General features: G+C 38.1%; 1 protein-coding gene across 1 annotated transcript; it reads right to left on the reverse strand.

Annotated features, from left to right (window-relative positions):
• Nucleotides 1-6357: 6357 nt before the first annotated feature.
• LOC136751172 (sodium/potassium-transporting ATPase subunit alpha-1) lies at nt 6358-21350 on the reverse strand. The gene is made up of 23 exons (XM_066706548.1): nt 21186-21350; nt 16939-17058; nt 16638-16697; nt 15414-15617; nt 15208-15321; nt 14915-15049; nt 14694-14811; nt 13476-13744; nt 13131-13329; nt 12923-13032; nt 11175-11309; nt 10861-11053; nt 10308-10483; nt 10056-10192; nt 9384-9534; nt 9005-9173; nt 8755-8909; nt 8450-8573; nt 8185-8330; nt 7932-8062; nt 7601-7702; nt 6853-6944; nt 6358-6585 (listed from the first exon to the last, which is right to left on the reverse strand). The coding sequence occupies exons 1-23, from the start codon at nt 21195-21197 to the stop codon at nt 6557-6559; spliced, it is 3081 nt and encodes a 1026-aa protein (XP_066562645.1). The 5' UTR covers nt 21198-21350; the 3' UTR covers nt 6358-6556.
• Between the last annotated feature and the right edge of the window lie 271 nt (nt 21351-21621).

The raw sequence follows: 21621 nt of genomic DNA on the forward strand, positions 1-21621 counted from the left end.
ATATCTGTTTTGTGTGTAGGCTGATCATTTCACTGAGTTTTTCTGAACTCACTGTGAGTCCATCCACCTGGGGAGCAGTGACTTTTCTAGCCTCTTGTACAGAGAATATAGGATTTTGTAGTCCAAGCTGCTTAAAAACAATACCTTCAGAAACCCCCTTACATCAATAATAATAATTATTATAATTGTTAATGTAGTGAATTAAGTCCTCCAAGAAAAAAAAAAACAGTTTTATGAAACAGACATTCTATTACTGTATACTGTGATTGGCATATGAGCCACCATAGCCCACTGGTTGGGGGGGGGCGGCGGGGGTGGTCCCGGGGGACATGGTGATATCTGTCTGCTATAGACATTGAAAAGAAATATGATATCCACGACAGACTTCCATCATAAATCTCTTCTCATCATAATCAATGTATAATCCATGTACTTAGCTGATCGGACCAGTTTCCCCTCTCAGCCACTTTCTATAAGGAACCAGGCATTATCTCTAACTCCATACAGGAGCCACAGAGGCCTCTTGGGGCCACACCTGGGCTATCCAGGAGCAGGATAATGCGGGTCTCAGGGACCCACAATGGGTGCCAGGGATCACCCCGTCACCCTTGCCCCTTGACACATCACTGCCACCAGCTGGTCGGCTGCTGCCGCTATCTCAGAGATTGGGGGCGGGCTTGGTGATGCGTCATCATTTCCCGAGGACCCAGCCAGCTGGGCCAAATACAGGGCCAGCAGGCTCTCGTTATTTCTGAGGCGAGCCGCTTGGGCTCCTGCCTCGTTTGCCCTTCAAGAGCAGCGTCTCTGTGGCGCGACACTGCCTGTTGGGTCATGTGGCTCTGTGGACAGCGGAGGTAGGGAGACGAGCGTGGCAATGGTGGAGTTGGCCTGTGGGAATTCCAACAAGCCTGGGTCCTGGTATAAGCCTCCCCTAGGGGTGGGTGAGACTAGCTCCTCCTTCATGAGCTCTGCTTTGAGTTCGCGTGCGCTGCCTGTGTGACCAGCAGAGCGCAGATTTTGTCCATCCTGCTGTTACATGGGTGGCCTCATCTCACTCTCTGTTCGAGGAGCCGGACCTCCGTCGCTGAAGGCGTGGTGGGGAGGGGGCTAACTATGACTCAGAAGAGGGGAAGGGAGCACATGGCCGTCGCTCCGCCACTCTTTCCTGTCATTCACGTGCTTGCACGAAGGGGCGTGGCCATAGCGGCGTGCACCATGGGCACATCAGGCATGCCAGCAGATGCAGGCAGAGAAGCGGGCACGGGAGGCGCAGCTGTCTCCAAGGCTGCATGTCTTTACAATTGTAGATTTACAAATTGCTTAGTTTTTTATTTAAAACTTTGCATTTCCCTGATTTCACTTATGGAAGTTTTTACATCGTTAAAATATATATGTTTTTTTGCAGTTTTATACTTTTACAATTTTATTGGTGGGTTTCCTGGTAAACATACTGCTGAAAAAAAAAAAGATTGGAATCGGACCAATTAAGCCTGGCGGGTCCAGGCCAATTCCTGGGTTGTAATACAATTTGACATTGGGCTGATTCTTGCAACCGGCATCGGACCGACTCACTGCCAGAATTGGGCCAATACTGCCTTGACTCCATGGATTGGGACATTTTTAAGAGCATGTATGGACATTGACCGATATATGGATACAGTTACTTCTTACATTAGCTTCTGTGAGGACTCCTGTAATCCCACCAAGATGATACAAAAATACATTAATAATAAGCCTTGGATCACCAGTGAACTAAGAATCCTGCTCACTGCTCACAGGTACCTGACAGGGGGAGGAGAGCAAAGTCTGTCTTATCGTTTTGTTAGAAACTCTTGTGGGCAATGCCCCCACACCACTGCCTCTTACATACTGAGATGAATAACTGACTTGTTCTCTTTTTTGGTTTTTAACTGTGTTCCTAGTAAACCGGTTGTGCTGTTCAGTTCTGTACTGTACTAGTTTTCTGTAGTTTAACTTTATTAAATCAGCTGCAGCACACAGCACAAGGATACGGTGTTCAGTTGTAGCACCACTAAGAGTTGCAGGACATAAGCACTGCACAATTAATGATTGGGTTCAGTATACCTGAAAGTAAAGTAAAGTAAAGAAAGTATTAACATAAAGAAAATTTAGAAATGCCCTTACAATTTCAGCAAAAAAAAAAAAAAAATACCACTAGTGAAATAACTGGACCCCATTTGATAAATTTTATATACATTATTTATATATTTATTTTTTGTGATCAAATATATTTTTGAGGGGAAACATTAACAAACACAAATGATACAAATTATTTCCCTTTTTCAGGGTTTGCAAGTGTAGCTTTCAAATGGAGAGCATAAAGCATTGAGACTAAACCCTGACTAGGCTGTGACTATTATTTTGCACTTTAAATGTTTTGTTAGTTCACTTAATTGCAAATTTTGCAAAATGATGAGAATGCTATGTGGTGTTCTGCATGTAGAGCACATGGTTCAATACCAAAAACCAATGGTACAGACAAATATAAATTTGAAGGATCTGAATATATTATTTTTTAAGTAAACCTTTCGTTAATAAATACACTAGTATGTAATTTTGGTGAAAATAATTTGGGCTAGTAAAAATGTCAGGCTACTAGCCAGCTGTTCCAACCCTGCTCCTACCTGTTCTACTTTTGATGAGAACAAATGTGAAAATAACTAGTGCAACTGCACCCACGAAAACACACATTATTGAAATATGAATTACAATATGATAATGTCCATGATAATGTCTATTCATAATGCAACTTTTGTGATGTACAAAATGTCTCTCAGATAGGCAGGATTGAAATTACATAAATAATATTAAAGCACTTCATGCATGACATTATAATGGCCTGCATTGTGTAGCATTACCCTACAATGGACCTTTTTTAACTAAATAGAATAGGTACCATTTTAATTACAGTGGCCAGTAATCATGGTAATTATCATCTATAAAGGCAAATATATCTTCACATACAAAAGTACATACATAATAAAATAAAAACAAACAGCAGGGAAGCAAGAAGCTCTGTGAACTCCAAATTATATGAACTGGTAGATCTTACAACTCATCTATTTATTTTACAATCTAATACATTCTCATCATCAGCACAGTGCTATTATAAAAACACCTATTCTTTACATTTTGGATCTTCTCCTTAATGCTTGCTTTTAAAAGAACACTGCACCCCTTAATATGTTGTAAATTCTGTAGGCTACATTACACTCACCTAAAGGATTATTAGGAACACCTGTTCAATTTCTCATTAATGCAATTATCTAACCAACCAATCACATGGCAGTTGCTTCAATGCATTTAGGGGTGTGGTCCTGGTCAAGACAATCTCCTGAACTCCAAACTGAATGTCTGAATGGGAAAGAAAGGTGATTTAAGCAATTTTGAGCGTGGCATGGTTGTTGGTGCCAGACGGGCCGGTCTGAGTATTTCACAATCTGCTCAGTTACTGGGATTTTCACGCACAACCATTTCTAGGGTTTACAAAGAATGGTGTGAAAAGGGAAAAACATCCAGTATGCGGCAGTCCTGTGGGCGAAAATGCCTTGTTGATGCTAGAGGTCAGAGGAGAATGGGCCGACTGATTCAAGCTGATAGAAAGCAACTTTGACTGAAATAACCACTCGTTACAACCGAGGTATTCAGCAAAGCATTTGTGAAGCCACAACACGTACAACCTTGAGGCGGATGGGCTACAACAGCAGAAGACCCCACCGGGTACCATTCATCTCCACTACAAATAGGAAAAAGAGGCTACAATTTGCACAAGCTCACCAAAATTGGACAGTTCAAGACTGGAAAAATGTTGCCTGGTCTGATGAGTCTCGATTTCTGTTGAGACATTCAGATGGTAGTCAGAATTTGGCGTAAACAGAATGAGAACATGGATCCATCATGCCTTGTTACCACTGTGCAGGCTGCTGGTGGTGGTGTAATGGTGTGTGGGATGTTTTCTTGGCACACTTTAGGCCCCTTAGTGCCAATTGGGCATCGTTTAAATGCCACGGCCTACCTGAGCATTATTTCTGACCATGTCCATCCCTTTATGACCACCATGTACCCATCCTCTGATGGCTACTTCCAGCAGGATAATGCACCATGTCACAAAGGTCGAATCATTTCAAATTGATTTCTTGAACATGACAATGAGTTCACTGTACTAAACTGGCCCCCAAAGTCACCAGATCTCAACCCAATAGAGCATCTTTGGGATGTGGTGGAACGGGAGCTTCGTGCCCTGGATGTGCATCCCACAAATCTCCATCAACTGCAAGATGCTATCCTATCAATATGGGCCAACATTTCTAAAGAAAGCTTTCAGCACCTTGTTGAATCAATGCCACGTAGAATTAAGGCAGTTCTGAAGGCGAAAGGGGGTCAAACACAGTATTAGTATGGTGTTCCTAATAATCCTTTAGGTGAGTGTATATTGTTTGCACTGCAAATTAATTTCTGCTGAGTATCTTTGGAGAACAAATATTACTACTACTACTACTAATAATAATAATAATCATCATCATAATAATCATAATATGCATTGTAATAAGGTTTTATTCCAATATATCATTATACAACTACATATTTAACTGAAATCCACATGATGATCACAGTTATTCACAACAGTAGTTGTGGTTACTGATTTACAATCAAATATTTGGTCTTTGGTCCTGCGGGAAAGCATTTTTTTGCTACAATGGGGTAACTCTCTTGGAGTTTTTGACTTTGCAGATGTATACTGTATCAAGGTCAGTGACTTCTGAAAAGGTCATTGTCTTTCCATTCATATGCAGTTGGTCTTGTCCATTTATTTCCCAGCTGTATTCACTGTCCTCATCACCCACACAGGTTAAGTTGCAGATAGATTCGTTAAGTGAAAATGTTACACGTGGCTTGGAGACGGGGGCTGGATTAAATCAAAACTTGGACCCACCCGCTAATTTCAAACTACGAAGTTGTACATCATAGCAGTTACATTTCTGATTAGAAGAAAGTGGCATCTTACTGAAAATGAAGCCGCAATTGAGTACAGTTCTGTAGTTTTTGATTAGCGGGTGGGTCAAAGTTTTGATTTAATCCCAACCAGGGTCTATAATGGGAAATTTTGATGAGACAATGCATTTTTAATGAAATACAATAAGCTGAAACTCTGATTCTTCATCAAGAGAAGTGTGGTATCTCTGATCTCATCACCATCTTTCATACTTTAATGTCAATTTTCCAATAACTTTTCAATTAATATGAATTACAGTTTACTGTGATCTTTCTATACTTATTAAAATTTGAATTTTCTATCAATTTTATGCTACACTGTCTACAATTCATGGTGTCTGCTTGGCACTATGCTAAAGTCGTTAAGGTAATAAGCTTTGTGGTCATTATGCAGATAATCCCCATAGGCAGTTTAAACTTGTTAAAATAATATAGGCCTATTTAACTTATAATTAAGAGAGGTTTCCATGATTGAACATATTCTATAGTGTCAATAGTGTAAGCGAAATAGAGCTTTATAGAAAAACATTTCTTGCTTTTGTATCATACTGTTAGTTAGGACTTTGCTGATGCAAACACATAATGTAATCAAAATGTATTACAGAAGGACTACATAACTATTGACCGCAATGTCATAATTGCCAAATATAACACAGATACTGAGACTTTTTAGATTTTAGATCTGAGAACATATCAAACTTCTGATCTACTAGAAGGCACTCTACAAATAATATAATGCATAAACCAAAAATCTTCCATACACAAAGACAAATACAGGCCTATCTCTGTGTCTCAGTCCTTCAGTGTTAACATTTGTCTTTCACATGTCTGTTCCTTACTAGAGTAGCCTACACTTAATTAATGACGATTAATTTATTTATAGGCCTACTATTAAAAGAGGGGCATACAATATGTATATATAAAGACAAACTTGTAATTCTGGGTTAAATTATATCAAGACATGATCAAACAAATTTTAAGGAGATTGCTTTAATTTTTACTAGTAGTGCATTAGTATCACTAACAGAAAATAGAGAATCTTCATTAAATTACATAGCTATAAAATTCATAATGAGATTATGGGCAGTTGAAGAACTGTTTTGTAAACCTTGTAAACTTTGTGTTTCTGTGTTGGGGAAGAGGCAGGGAGGGAAATGATAGATTGTACACTTCTCTACTTCACCCATATCCCAAGAATGATCACACATAACGGTACAATCTAATAGAAAAAACAATGTACAACCTGGGATTCTGGCCTTTCATCATAGCTTTGATGGGCAAATAAAAGACAACAAAATAAATTGCTGAAATTATATGTTACCGAGTCCAGAAATGAGACTTGACTGAAAGGTTATTTTTTTTATTACACTGTTAAAAATGGGTATAAAATTTGATTTGTCCTGCTCCAGAACAAAGACACATAATGTCTTGGTTCGCCATCTCCATTGTTTTGAATGTTCTCCATAAAACACATCTGATGTTAAGTTAAATGTCAGATCAGCAAGACTACCATGCATGCAACGGTGTGATGTACAGTGATGGTTTAATAGTACGTCTCTTTCTCCACCCAACCTGAAAAGTAAGATGAAGAAATTATTAGAAATGAACGAGTGTTAACCCAAGAACAAAAACCAAGCAAGGGGAGGAGGGATCTTGAAAAAATATACTATAAAATCTAGAGGTATAGCATTATTATGCGACATTAGACAGGAATACTGATATTCTTCACATTTTATCACTGCTTATTTCTCTTAAGTGGGAATGCAAGAAATCTACTAACTGGGAAAATATTTGTTTAGATGTACAAACAAAAATGTATAACATTTTTTAGTTTCTCACCTCCTGGGTAGCGTCGGAGGAGAAATCTCCTGGTTTCATCATAAACAATGATAAGGATGGCAAAAGGGAAAGCGCAGAACCAATAGCCTGGCCTAAGAGAGAAACATATTTGAATTGTCTCACAAAACAGAAACTAATTTGTATTTTAATGAAGCTCAAAGGTTTATATTATGGGAACAACATTATATACATTATATAAACAGGATTTGGCTGAAGCCAGACGAGTGCACAGACAGGGTGTGCAGCTTGCTATCGCACTTTGCGGATGTATCTCTGCATGTAGGGCCACGCGCGGTGGGCTGTCCTTCATGAATGTTCACATCATACCCCAGGAAGGGGGGTGGGACAGCTGTGAAATTGCCGGGAATAGACAATTTTGACCAATTGGAGCACCCAGGTGCCCGTGGTGTTGTGTTGCCAATTGAAGAGTTGCTGTAGGGACTACGGGTGGATCAGAGGCTATTGGCCCCGCACCATAACCATTTAGTTATTATTAATAAAAAGAATATAAGTACGTTCGACGTTTAAGCTCTTGACAAACTAATAGTAAAATCAAGCATCATTTAATCTGCAAAATCTACTCAGCAGTGAGTACTCACCAACATAAGTGAAAGGCAGGTGTCTGCTGTGTAAGATAAAGCAGGCAAGAGGGAGATCTTGCCTGAGTGACAGCACACAGAGGCCTCTTTGCAGCTTTGTTATGAGTATTTTTTCACCACTTCACTGATAATGTTAAGCATTAACTTACTTGATAGGGTACATTTTGAGGGCAGCTTCCATTCCAGGGCAGTAAGACAGGAGGCAAGCCAGAGCAGTTTCTTCAAACATCGCACAGATGAGGACGTTGTTTCTGTGAATAAAATACAAAGAATATACTGCCAAGTGCTTCCAAAAAAATCCTCACATCAATTCCCATGTAGGCAATTGAATTCCCACTTCCTTTGCAAATGCAGGTGTACATATAAAATTAAACCATAAAACTGCATGTAAGATTAAAACCAGGTTTTAGAGAGATTTTCATTGCATTCACAATGTTTTGCTTCATTACTCTTCTTGAAAATGGGCTACAAGATACATACTTCATTCCCTGGTGGATGATTGAATTTCTCCTCGTCTTACAGATGATCAAGTCAGCCCACTGCTCAACCACAATGCTGATGAAGAAGGCTGTGTAACAGGTATATTCAAGAACCTTTCTTTGCTCATAGGTCTAAAAGAATCACAAGAGGATACAAAAAGGGTTACAAAACTCTGCCTCCCAGGCCACCCCTTCTTCATCATTTGAGATGAAATTATCTGTGGTTTCCAATAAAGATTGTTCGGAATACTGACCCACTGTTGTCCATAGCTGTCCTCCAACTCATTTAAAAATTTATCATCCCAGTCAACACGGAGGCCAAGTACTTTGAGTGGCAGGAAACCATTCTCAGACAGGACAACGAAATAGGTGAAAAATGCTCCAAGGGCTTGAATCATACCTGACAACAAAAACATGTCTTTGTTATTCTGGAATTTGTTTTAGATTTGCAATTCGGGAAAATAAAAGTGCTTTATCATTAATATACTGACCCCTCATCCCCCCAGTCAAGCAACTTACCGATTTGACCATAAGCCATACTGATCAGCCTTTCATTGACCAATTTGTCTGTTTTGGCATTTCTGGGCTGTCTCTTCATGATGTCACTCTCTGCTTGTTCATAAGCCAGGGAGATAGCTGGAAGCTTGCGAAAAGAATAGAAAAAAATTAAGAAATACCAAAACTAAATCCCCCAAATGGTCATTATGAACAAATAATTCTGGATCATGCATACAGTTTAATAGTATTTTTTAAACATTTTCAAAATAGGGAGGTGATAGATTCCTTGAAGAATAATAAAAATCATAATAAAGCCACATGCTCACCATGTCAGTACCCAAGTCAACACAAAGAACAGCAACTATTCCCAGGGGCAGAGGGATGGAGGCAACAACAAAAGCAAGAAAGGGTGTCATCTCTGGAATTTTACTAGTCAGGGTGTAGGCAATGGACTTCTTCAGGTTATCGAAGATCAGGCGGCCTGTGGAAAACAGAAGCAAGAGGATTGACAACAAAGAGTTCCAGATATTTATTTAAAATAAATGTTCCAAAGATCTCTATATAGACTTGCTTTACCTTCTTCTACACCAGTCACGATGGAAGCAAAGTTGTCATCCAGAAGGATCATGTCAGCAGCCTGTTTAGACACATCTGAGCCTGAAATACCCATGGCAATACCAATATCTGCTTTCTTCAGGGCAGGGGAGTCATTTACACCATCGCCAGTCACAGCTACAAAAGCACCCTGCAAATAGGAAGTGTGTTGATTAACATGCTTTGAATGGTAACTTCCACTTCTTATATAGATTAATGCTGTCAATGCAGAAAAAAGTCAGATCACTTTTTGAGAAGAACTTCAGATAGCTTTAATTCTAAAATGCCAAGCAGAATTAGAAACTCTGCATTCCAGTTAAATTCCATGACTAATAAGAAAAAAACCAGCAGTGTTCTGTACCTCATTCTGACAGCCCTCCACAATGATTAGCTTCTGTTGGGGAGAAGTTCTGGCAAACACAATCTCAGTGTGGTGTCTCAGGATATCTGACAGCTGTTCTGGGCTCATATCCTTCAGGTCATTGCCATGAACGACACAGGCCTTGGCATCTCTGAAACAAGATGTACATTGAGGATGCATGCGTATTTTAGAACTCTAACTCTAGACTTTCAGCAAACATCTCTTGGATGACATCACAAGAGTTCAGATTCAACATTTCCAATCTACTCTACACTGTTGCTTTATCGCCCTTGGTTGCCTTGCATAAATCAATATGCCTTAATACATTAAGATTCTTTACTTAATTTGTTTCAGCCAATACAGCCCCACTGTATACAACATGTTTGTCAGGGACGCTTTGTGCGTTATACAACTCTAGACTTAATTTAGTGTTGCAGAAGGCAGAGTAGCCAGAGAGGAGGTCATCGGTAATAGGATTACAACATGCAGTTAAGCTTTAGATTCAAATCTCGAACACATATGCAAATCATAGAGTAGAGATCCTTAACCTTTTACTCAATATCTTAATATTAAAGAACTTTACATTTTAGGTACTAAATTTAAAGTTGTAATTTTATGTAATTAAACTGATCAACCCTAAGGAAAGCATAACAAAGGCCACTGGCATCCTACCTGGGGTTGACTTCGTTAACAGGGATTTTCAGACGGTCTGCAATATCTTCAACAGTTTCATTGCCCTCAGAGATGATCCCCACACCCTTTGCAATAGCCTTGGCTGTAATCGGGTGGTCACCAGTGACCATGATAACCTGAAACAAATAACCAGGGATCATAATAATAATACTAATAATGTTGTAACTTTATTTTGTCCCTGTTACCTATCTGTACATTGAGAAGTACAATAAGGAAGGACAATAGCTGTACCTTAATTCCAGCACTCCTGCACTTGCCGACAGCATCAGGCACAGCTGCACGAGGGGGGTCAATCAGGGACATCAGGCCAACAAAGCAGAGATTCTCAGTTGGGAAGTTCACCTCCTCTGTGTCAAACTTAAATCCTTCTGTGAACTGGTCATCAGGGAGCAAATAGTGGCAGAGACCTAAAGCAAGAGAAAAGCAAATAACTAAATGCACAATGAGGAACCAGTGCCTTCAGAAAGCACAGATCTTAGCATCTCTCACCCATGAGATTTGCAGAGTTCAGTGTTCATTCAAAGCTAGAGGAGAATACACCCTCTTTTTGTACATAAGACTACAGGTTGGCATTATGAATTATAGGGGGAAAGAGAACTAAAATGTTTTTAAGTTGTTAGGTTTAAAGAAGCTTTTCAACTGTGAAAACCCAAAACATAATCTCAGATCAATGATTTTGAAAAAAATAATTTACGAACAAGTTTTCAATTTCTCCTTTAACTTTACAGATCTAATAATAACAACAGAAGGACATTTAGCCTAAATATTACAGCTGTGCAATTACCAAGCACTCTCTCTCCTAGGCCACCAAGGTCAAGGTATGCATTATTAAAAGCATCCTTCATCTCATCATCCAAAGTCTGTTCCTTGCCCTCAATCAGAATGGTGGAGCAACGATCAAGAATTCTCTCCGGGGCTCCCTTCATCACCAGAACATATCGGCTTTCAGATGGGTTTGCATTCTTGTGGACAGAAAGCTAGCGGAAAAAACATTTAAGATACATTTTTCATAAATTATACAAAAGCATTGCATTGGTTATCAAGTTCTAGGAATTAATAATGTGTTGCTAAATGTTTATACATATTGGATCCTTGTACCTGGTACTTATTGGAGGAGTTGAAAGGGATTTCTGCCACTGTAGGGTATTGCTCCCTCAACTCTTTCACAGATCCACAGCACAGCTCAATACACTTCAGCAAGGCAGACTCCGAGGCATCACCAACAACATCTCTCTGTGGAGTTTAAAAATATATTTTGATCCAAAATCTCATTACATTGAATGTAGGGGGACACATTCATTTTTAATATTTTTTAATGATCTTTAATGTTATTGACCCAGTTTCTGCAAGAATTATTTTAAGCATAGTGGTTTAATTAATATAAAAACACCACAATGTTTAAGCATGGTCACAGTTTTATCTTTTGTCAATATTAAGGAAAGTTGTTACCAATAACGGAACAGGCTTCCTGTATGAGTGGTAACTGCCTGAAGGCAAACAATCAGTCAGCCAAACATTTCAGTCAGCCAAAAATAGTGCAGGGCAAAGAAAAACAAAACTTCTACTTATTTAAAAGTTATAGAGAGACATTGATTTTCCAAAACATTCTGCATATTAAATTATATATATATATATATATATATATATATATATATATATAATAAGAAGAGTGAAAATGAGATGGAGTGCTTTGGAAGAAACGGTACAATGATGAAAGGAAATCTACCTATTTGCCTGAACAAAAACAAAAGTATTTCATCAATGTGTACTACCAGTGCTCATTTATAGTTTTGAAAACTGGTAAATAAATGCAAACATATTACAGAAACTGTGAATGAAGCATGGAAAGATATATGCTTGTAATAACCGGAAGACATAAAGAAATGGATGCATCTGAAAACAAAAATAGTTCCATATTCAGACCCTCTCACAGTTTTCAAAATGTGTTGCTTTAAAGCTTGCAGTCATGACACTTTGAAGTAGTAAGTAATGTTATACAGCCATAACATTATGACCACCTGCCTAATATTGTGTAGGTCCCCCTTTTGCCGCCAAAACAGCCCTGACCCGTCGAGGCATGGACTCCACTAGACCTCTGAAGGTGTGCTGTGGTATCTGGCACCAAGACGTTAGCAGCAGATCCTTCAAGTCCTGTAAGTTGTGAGGTGGGGCCTCCATGGATCGGACTTGTTTGTCCAGCACATCCCACAGATGCTTGATTGGATTGAGACTGGGGAATTTGGAGGCCAAGTTAACACCTTGAACTCAGATCCTTACGCTTGCCCATTTTTCCTTCTTCTAACACATCAATTTTGAGGACAAAATGTTCACTTGCTGCCTAATATATCCCACCCACTGACAGGTGCCATGATAACGAGATTATCAGTGTTATTCACGTCACCTGTCGGCGGTCATAATGTTATGGCTGATCGGTGTATACACAGCCTACTCCACACATTCAAGAAAAAACTAAAACAAAAAAGGAAGTAAATAGATAATTAATATTAGACATTGGACTGGAAAAAAATCTTCTTAGTATACATCATTTAATAAATCAGCAATGATACTTGACTAAAAGGCTGCAATTATCTAGAAGTCAGACCGATCACAGCAGCACAGGCCCTCAGCAGAGAGCACCTCTGTGCTGCAGTGGCTGGAACCTTTAAATTAAATTTCACATTTTCATTAAGATTATAATTTTTGCCTGCATTTTTAAATGTAATGCATAAAATGCTACAATTATGAATTTAAATACAGCCAATTATATTACCATTTAACAAATCAAAGCATTTTTTCATTTAAGATGCACAAATGCACATAGTTCAAACATAGAAAACCATTAGAACCTTAAGAATTGGCACGTCATCTTGTGAAGACAGAAACACAGCACGATTGCATATACCAGCTACACGGGCAAGAGCAGTCCAGGTTGGGGAACTTTTGTTGAAGGAGGTGCCTGCAAAAAGACATAAAAAAATTAAAAATAAAAAAATATACAGCACATCCTGCATGTGCAAATAACAATGTTCAATACAATTGGCAGGTTACATTTACCGCTCTGGTTTTCAGTGGTGTCAGCTTCATGAATCTGGTTATCAAACCACATATGGGCCACAGTCATTCTGTTCTGAGTCAGGGTTCCAGTCTTGTCAGAGCAAATGGTGGAGGTGGACCCCAGAGTCTCCACAGCTTCCAGATTCTTCACAAGGCAGTTCTTACGGGCCATACGCTTTGCTGTGAGAGTCAGACACACCTGTCAAGGCAGAGGGCAGGGAATATGATTAGGTATAATACTTCAATGCAGGAAAAAAACAGACATATCAATTATATATTAATAACTAAAAACTAAGAGTAAGTTGTAGCCATGTCCTTCCAATTGTTAATTTAATTAATTCTTACAGTGACGGTAGCCAGGAGACCCTCAGGAACATTGGCCACAATGATCCCAATGAGGAAGATGACAGCATCCAACCAAGTATAGCCAAGGACGAGCGACAGGACGAAGAAGGTAAGGCCCAAGAAGACAGCCACAGCACTGATGATACGGATGAAGTGATCAATTTCAATAGAGATAGGAGTTTGCCTGACTTGCAGACCAGATACAAGAGTAGCAATACGTCCAATCACAGTCCTGTCACCAGTGTTGATGACAATGCCACGAGCAGTGCCTGAGAAAAGTGGACACAAAGAGGAGAAGATCTAGTATTTTTTATAGTGAAGAGTTAATGGATAGGTTTATAAAATGTACTGTACTGTGGTACATTTGGCTTTTTGAGACAGTACACAGATATCCAGGTAAAAACCATTAAAGATTTCCAAGAAGAATGTTTAGTATAACAAACCATTACATTTGTTTAACTGGTGACTGGAAACATTACTCATAATAAGGGCATGACGGAATCCACAAGTGCAATTATTTTTTAAGTAGAATTTCTGCAAAAAGAAAGTATTACTACCTATCAGACAACAACAATAACAACAGTAATATCATAATCACACAATAAAATATCATATTCACAATAAAATTAATCCATGAAACAGTACAGATTCTATTGAGTTTCCAAATTTTGTTAGTGCATATTTAATACATCCGGGTTCATAGAGGTTGTTGGTATGACAGTTGCATTTTAGTTCTATGACAAATGCATTTCCAATTTGATTTTAGGTACAGCACTCATGTATCAGCCAGACTCTTGATCTCAGTCTGAGGCTTAAAATAAAAGAGCCTCATGGCACAAACTAAAATGTCAAATTGACTGGAAAAAGGAAGCATTGCAAAGATGCCAACAAAAAATACATATCCACCTAAATGCTCAATAATTTCCATGTGATTATGTGATGTGATTATTTGTACCTTCTGTCAGCACTCAACTGACCACAGTTGGTAGCAGACAGTATTAGAAAACTTGAAATGTCACTTGAAATCTGTATATCTTTATAGAAGAACATTCAATCTAATGTATTAATTGATACAGATTTTCCACAGAATTTAAGTAATTTAAAAGGAATTTGAATTATGGAAATATGGAAAAAGAATCCTGTAGATTCTATCAGGCCCTACTCAAAATACACCAAGAAGTTTCATAAATCAAAAACAATAGTTGACTGAAAGCCTACCTTCAACACAGTTGGTTGAAAAAAAGGCAATGTTCTTGGTCTCAATAGGGTTTTCGTTGGAAAATTCAGGTGATCTGGATTGAGGCTCGGACTCACCAGTGAGGGAGGAATTGTCAACCTGCATAGCAACAAAATATTTGTCAATTTTGCCACTTTTTGGATAATACAGCTGCCTTCTTGGCACTCACTTGCTTTGGCTTGGACACACAAGCTAAACCAACCTTGCAGCCCTGAGCAGAGATGATTCTCAAATCAGCAGGTATTCGGTCTCCTCCCTTTACTTCAACCAGGTCTCCGACAACAACGTCCTGTGCATTTATGCTTTTCTTCTCTCCCTCTCGAATAACCATAGCTTGCTAAAAAGAACAAAAGAACAACTTAAATGATCTGCTGTTCTAAATATAAAAATAAAAACTGGGTGACAATTCTGCTTAATTTACTCCACCCCCATGCATTGGACTGTCCATGTTATGTTTACGATATGACACCTTCCATTGTATATGCAAAGCAATACCTGAGGGACCATGTTCTTGAAGGAGTCCATGATCCTGGAGCTCTTAGCTTCTTGGTAGTATGAGAAACAGGCAGTGACGACAACAACAACAACAAGTACCACACACAAATATAACTGTGAAAACAGATACAAAACAAAATTAATATTCATGAACAGCTATCAGAACCAAATGATGCTATTCTTTAAAGCTTTATCTACATGCGTACATTGTCACTAGGAGGTTCTTCCTCTGTGGCAATCTGAATAATGTAAGCACCGAGACAGAGCAGTGCTCCAATCCAGAGAAGCATGCAGAACCCTCCAAACATCTGCTTGCAAAACTTCACCCATTCTGGGGTGGTGGGAGGAGGACTGAGAGCATTGGGGCCATCTCGTGTTAGGATCTCAGCAGCACGGGCAGCACTTAAGCCCTGAAAATACAAAATTGGAAAAACACCAGTACTACATGTTTTGGATTTTGAAAGCAGCTTTAAGGGGAAGTAAATGTCAGGGGTCTTCAAAGGGAGTATAATGGCTTTACAGAAGGACAAAAATAACAATACAAATTGCCACAGCTCATATATTGGTGGGAGGGTACTGAGCCGAGAAATAAAGAGATGGATGTTTTGGTGAAAGAACAAAGTAAGAATTTACAATAAACACTTTCTTGGCTAAATAAAATCCCAACAAGATAGGTGTTTGCTGTTGCTAGGAAACAGGGCTCACTGTATGAAGATAAGGCTGCCTATACACTGAAGAGATGAAAGTTCAACTGGTGTCCTTGGGAAAGTCACCTTGGTAAATACTCAAGTAAAATGTATATTTACAGTTGGGTCCATACATATTTGGACAGTGACACAATTGTCATCATTTTGGCTCTGTACACCACCACAATGGATTTGAAAGTGTAGACTTTTATCTTTAATTTGAGAGTTGTTACATCCAAATTGGGTGAACAGTGTAGTAATTAAACCCATTTTTATATGTGGTTCCCCCAATTTTAGGGGCTCAAAAGTATTTGGACAAACTAACATAATCATGAATTAAATTGTGAGTTTCAATACTTGGTTGCAATCCTTTGCAGTCAATGACTGCCTGAAGTCTGGAACCCATAGACATCACCAGATGCTGGGTTTCTACCCTGTTGATGCTCTGCCAGGCCTGCACTGCAGCTGTCTTTAGTTCCTGCTTGAAATTATGACAATTGTGTCACTGTCCAAATATTCATGGACCCAACTGTATTTGTGCATATTATAACAAGATTCTATAACAAACAAAAACAAAAAAGATATTTAATCTGAAAGTAAAGACCTGTGTTATAAACCTTTTAGAATTAAATCAATGTATTTTATAAGCTGGTGCTAGGTGTCACAGCCCTGATGTTTTTTTTTCCTCCATTAAGGTGACAGAACTATCAAAAATAATTGGACCAGGAATTGATAAAAGCTTACCCGGCTGAGATCAGTGCCATACTTCTGATTAAGTTCATCCAATGTGAGCTTGTGATCATCCTGCACAATAAATAAATCATGCAGTTATTTAAAATGTAAAGTGAAATCTTGAACATTACCAAATTAAAATAAATACATGTTGGTTCAATGACAAATACTGTAAATTTTTCAAACATATGCTTGAATGTTAATTTCACATGGTAAGCATTTTTCTAAAGCTGTTAGAAAGCAAATTTTCACCTGAAGAAACATCTTCCAAATTCTTAGCATAGATCACAAAGCACTTCAGACTGGGCCTTACCAAATCAACATCCTTCTTCAGGTCTTCTTGATCTGTGTTATGTGTTCCCTTCTTTTCCTTCTTTCCCTTCTTCTCCCCCTGCTCCGATGTCGCAGCCAACTTATACTGATCACCTCCTTCCTGCAACAGTGAAAAGCATGTTATAAATAATGCAATAATTAAATACTTCAATGTGAAACCTTTAACAATATGATTTTTGTGAATTTTGAAAGCAGTTTTGTATAGAAAAAGGCAAAATATGAAGATGTTCATAAGTGAACCCTGCATACTCCAACAATTTATTAACATCTCTGATAAAAATTAGTTTAATTTAAAAATCACTCAACTGCTAAATGTGTTGCCCACACTGGAGTAAGCTATTGTACTGTAATTTCTATGCTGTGTAACATCCTCACAATTCCCCTTAAACATGGCAAGAAAAAAATAAAATAAAGAGATTATAAAAAATAAATGAAAATATCTTAGTCAGGATGAATAAAATATTAAAGAAAACATAATTTTTTCAGAAAGTATTAAAAGTTATGAATATTAAAATGTTGAAAAAAAAGATTACATTTTTAAAACATGGATGTCAGCAGCATTACTGGATAGTAACATAAAGCCTATCAATTAACTGAGCTAAACTTTGACAAGCATCCAACCTGTTAAGTTTTTTCATTGTTATAAAAAAAAGTTATTTTTTTGTTTTACTGTAACCCAGTGAACACTATTTCTAGGCTAGTAGAACTTCTGCAAGTTAAACAGATTAATCCTTTTGCTTAATACATTGAATTGTGTATTCCCAAGCACTAGTAATTGCTCTAGATTTCACTAATCTTACAAATGGTCTCATTTCACTGCAATTCCGGAGAGCAGGGTCAAACACAAGAGGCGGGCCTGTTACATGGACTATTACCCCACCAAACCTTGAAGTCAAAAGGCAAATGAGCTTGTATTTTCCCATCTGGTCAGCAGAAACAAATAATGAAATTTCAATTGGAAAAGAACAGGAAGGCTGAAGTTCACAGTTAATTATATGTCTGATTTAGAATAACCAAGTGACAAAATGAACTCTAGCTACCCAGAAAACAAGTAGACAAATTCACAAAATAATCCCAATTAAACATCACTGCAATTGAATAAGCCAAGTTCAAGAATTGGAGGAAAAACATTAAAGATGCATCCAATCCTTGAATAAAGTTTCAGTTGTGACAGAAAAGAGTGGCTTCTAAAATATTTTCAATGACTGGAAAATGTTTCTGTACTTTGAAGGCTACTGCAGTGTAAATCTGAGATCTGAGAATAACGAGTGAGGGATAAACGTAATTTTCTATTTTAAAACAAGAAGAATCTTCCTTCCCGGTGAGTTTAGGAAGAGGAAGAAATAATTTGTACTTGGGTTTTACCTTGCATTCAAACAACTGCAGATCCCGTGCTATATGCTCTCTATGTACAGAGATCCGATGTGTAATTCATAGCATATTAATAATTAGAGGATGAACACTGGATTATAATTAAACAAACAGATTAAAAAATAAAGTTAGCCAGTGACACGATAATAAAAAAATAGATAAAAAGTGTTGCAGTGTTGCGGAGGGTTACATGAACAACTTCTGAAGTTTATATGATGTCTTACTCGTTACTTGGTATGACGGACATTTAAAAAAAAATGTAATCCATGAGTGATGAAGGGGCTTATATATATATAATGTAGCATGTCAGGGGGTTTACCTCCTGTGTAGTGCTATGTATGGTGTTGTAGGGTGATTAGTCTTGCTGTAGATGTAGATCATGCAACAGGAGTGGGTTGTGTTGCATATCACATAGGGTGACGGTGCTGGGATAAGTGGCTGCTGGCAGGGGTGGTTGGACCTCTCATGTAGTATGGATGTTATAAAGGGAAGCGCATTGCTTCTAAGTCAGTCAACACCCCAGTAGAGTGGAGCTACCCCCTGTGTGGTCCATGGTGTTGCATCATTCTACAGAGGGACTGAAAAAAAACCTGCTAGTTTTTTTGATACTCTTTGTCACAGATGTCATTTTAGTCATTAATCCTTTAAATGCTACATTATAATTCTGGTCTACTGGTCTACGTCAAGTGTACATTTTTGGACAACTAAAATATTTTGACAGGCATGCAGTGGTGGGTTAGTGACAAAAGGGATGGTTAATATCTTATGGCTGTTGATTGGAAATAATGCTAAATCCTTAGAAGGTACAGCTTCTACCTTAATTATTACCATGCACATCTGACCACAAACCACTATTTTATATGTTAATGCACTGTGAGAAGGGTGTCTCTTACCATATAAGAGATGTTAGCTCATACAGTTTGAGTGAGAGGTCCGCAAAGCAAAGCTGAACATAACTGTCTGCAAAAAAAATCCACAGGAGTCCTCCCCACTATGTACCTCACCTCTAAGCTTACAACGAAGCTCACACTCCATGGCAAGGGTGTCACTTATACCCAAGTTAGGACAGACAGAGTGAATCTCCATCAATTGATCACACAACGCTTCTTCCATTTTTTCACTACTGGAGAATTTCCAAAGTTGAGCAATGTGGGTGGTAATTTCACAACTGTTTCTTTGACAGTGGAAATGGTTAATTTAAATGGCTCCACTTCCATTGGAAAGGTGGGCTATGACTCAGTGTTACTGCCTTTGGCAATTTCCTTTTTGCTCACTATCTTCCTTAGAGATAGGAAGAGGCTGCCTGCAACTGTTAGTAAATTCTGGTATGCCTCTGTGATAAGTGGATGCTTAAAGTGTTGAAAAACAAAATTCCTGCCTTTTATTGGCAGCTTTTAAGAAAATGTCTCACAAGACTGGCATTAGTCCCAACAAGAATTAATACCTTTCAATTTTTCATAGGGTCTGGGCACACTAATGCAAAAATATTTTTTTAAGGTATTTCAGGAAATGCTGAAGAAAATTAACCCTCCTCTTTTATTTTTCATAACAGTTTGAAACAGAGAGTGAGGTTCATGTAACTTATGAGTTATCTGCAGTCTTAATGCGAATAGACCTTGGTTGAGGGTACTTTTAACCACTTGCTTCATTCTAGCTTTGATTATCTCTTCCAGAGTGATTCCTCCTTTCAGAAGAACCCTTTGCAGTATTTTATCTAAGCAATACAGGTAAAAGGATGGTTCCTCACATTCCTCTTGGAAGTCTAACCAACCTAAAATGATCCCTATCCTCTGTAGTCCCAAAATAACTTTCAAGAGCCCATCTCTGATTATCTCTGATTATCTCTGGCAGTAGCAGAAGGATATCCTATTTTCAAGAACCATAAAAGTGGAATCTGTGCATTGCCATTCCTCTATAATTTGGGTAGCTTGATCCGCCCCTGAAAACAACCTGTAACTATGTCCGTCTGCTAACATTTTCTGGAGAGATCATACAGTCTTGGCTCCTTGCAAAGACAATAATGGTGGTGGTGTCCTCTAGTAATGACCCTGTGGTAGCCACATTTGTGACCAGGTGTTTCAACTTCATCCACAATACCAATTTCTGGTGGGACACTCTGAGAGTCAGGAGAAACGTCCATTAAAATTAATGCATTTCTGCCAGTAAAATCTCCATGATTACCATATATCTCAGCCTTTCACAGACATATCACAGTATTCAGTACACTGCAAATAACTTCATCACTGACCTCCAGTGACACTGTACTCAGTACTAGTGTCTGTGCAGTAAAAAGGCATATCTTGATACTCTTCTTCTTTTTTTTTTTTAAATGTGCACGTAATTACCGACCAAAAACAATCAACAATATTCCCTCCCAGCTGTGTAGTTCAGACATGTACATTGTCCAGTACACACGAGTTCATTGAAACGCATTTATGTTTTGCATATTCAGTCCATTATTAGCACATCGTTACTCCTCAGTGTCAATTGTCAAGGATCACTGTTTTGCATTCAACCAGTAAGTTTAGAGTTCAGCTGTCAGTTGCCATTTGTTTCCAGATTATCACACATATTTTATGTCACCCAATGCGTATCATTCATCTATTTATTGTCAGGTTTAATGTATCACTCAAGTTTAATATCGATTATCACCCAAATATTGTGTCTGGTATCAAATATCACACAGTTTTTCTAGCAGGTGTTACTCAAAGTATCAGGTATCCATATTTTGTGTCAGGTATCAATATAACTAATGTTTTAGGCACCACTAATGCTCAGCTAGGCAGTGGTACAAATAATTAAATAGTAATAATAATAATTTAAAAAACAACAATAATGCAGTTGAAAAATACTTACTCCAAATCCCATTATGGTTAGGTTTATGTACTAGTCTTCTTTATCAAATTCCAAGGATAAAAATAAATAAATATATATTTAAAAAATTACAATATAAATACTTTTCTGCTCCTGGTTGTGTTCAATCCACACATGTCAGGAACCACATCCAACCTCCCTTAGCTATCTCTGCTTAGGTCTAAATACTTATATACTGGGTTCCTTTGAGTGTGACGTATGAACTTTTTGCCATTGTGACCTTGAACCGAGGGAGGAGTCTTCAGTGGATTATCAGGTCTCCATATAAACTACAACACTGGTTTTTGTTGGTGATCCGGTGTAAATTAAAATTCCTTATTAAATATATTTTTCAAATGGTTTGGGAATTCAAAAGTAAATTATTTTTCATAATTCAGTCCTCTGTTTGCCAATTCAGTATTCTAGTGTTTTTGTCTTG

Source organism: Amia ocellicauda, chromosome 6 (assembly GCF_036373705.1).
Source record: "Amia ocellicauda isolate fAmiCal2 chromosome 6, fAmiCal2.hap1, whole genome shotgun sequence".
Classification (NCBI taxonomy): Eukaryota; Metazoa; Chordata; class Actinopteri; order Amiiformes; family Amiidae; genus Amia; species Amia ocellicauda.

Coding starts and splice junctions, on each gene's coding strand:
- LOC136751172 (XM_066706548.1), bottom strand. Junction 8,063..8,184: donor ACAGCTATGGACAACAGTGG/GTCAGTATTCCG, acceptor TGATTCTTTTAG/ACCTATGAGCAAAGAAAGGT. Junction 6,586..6,852: donor CCTCCGACGCTACCCAGGAG/GTGAGAAACTAA, acceptor CTTACTTTTCAG/GTTGGGTGGAGAAAGAGACG.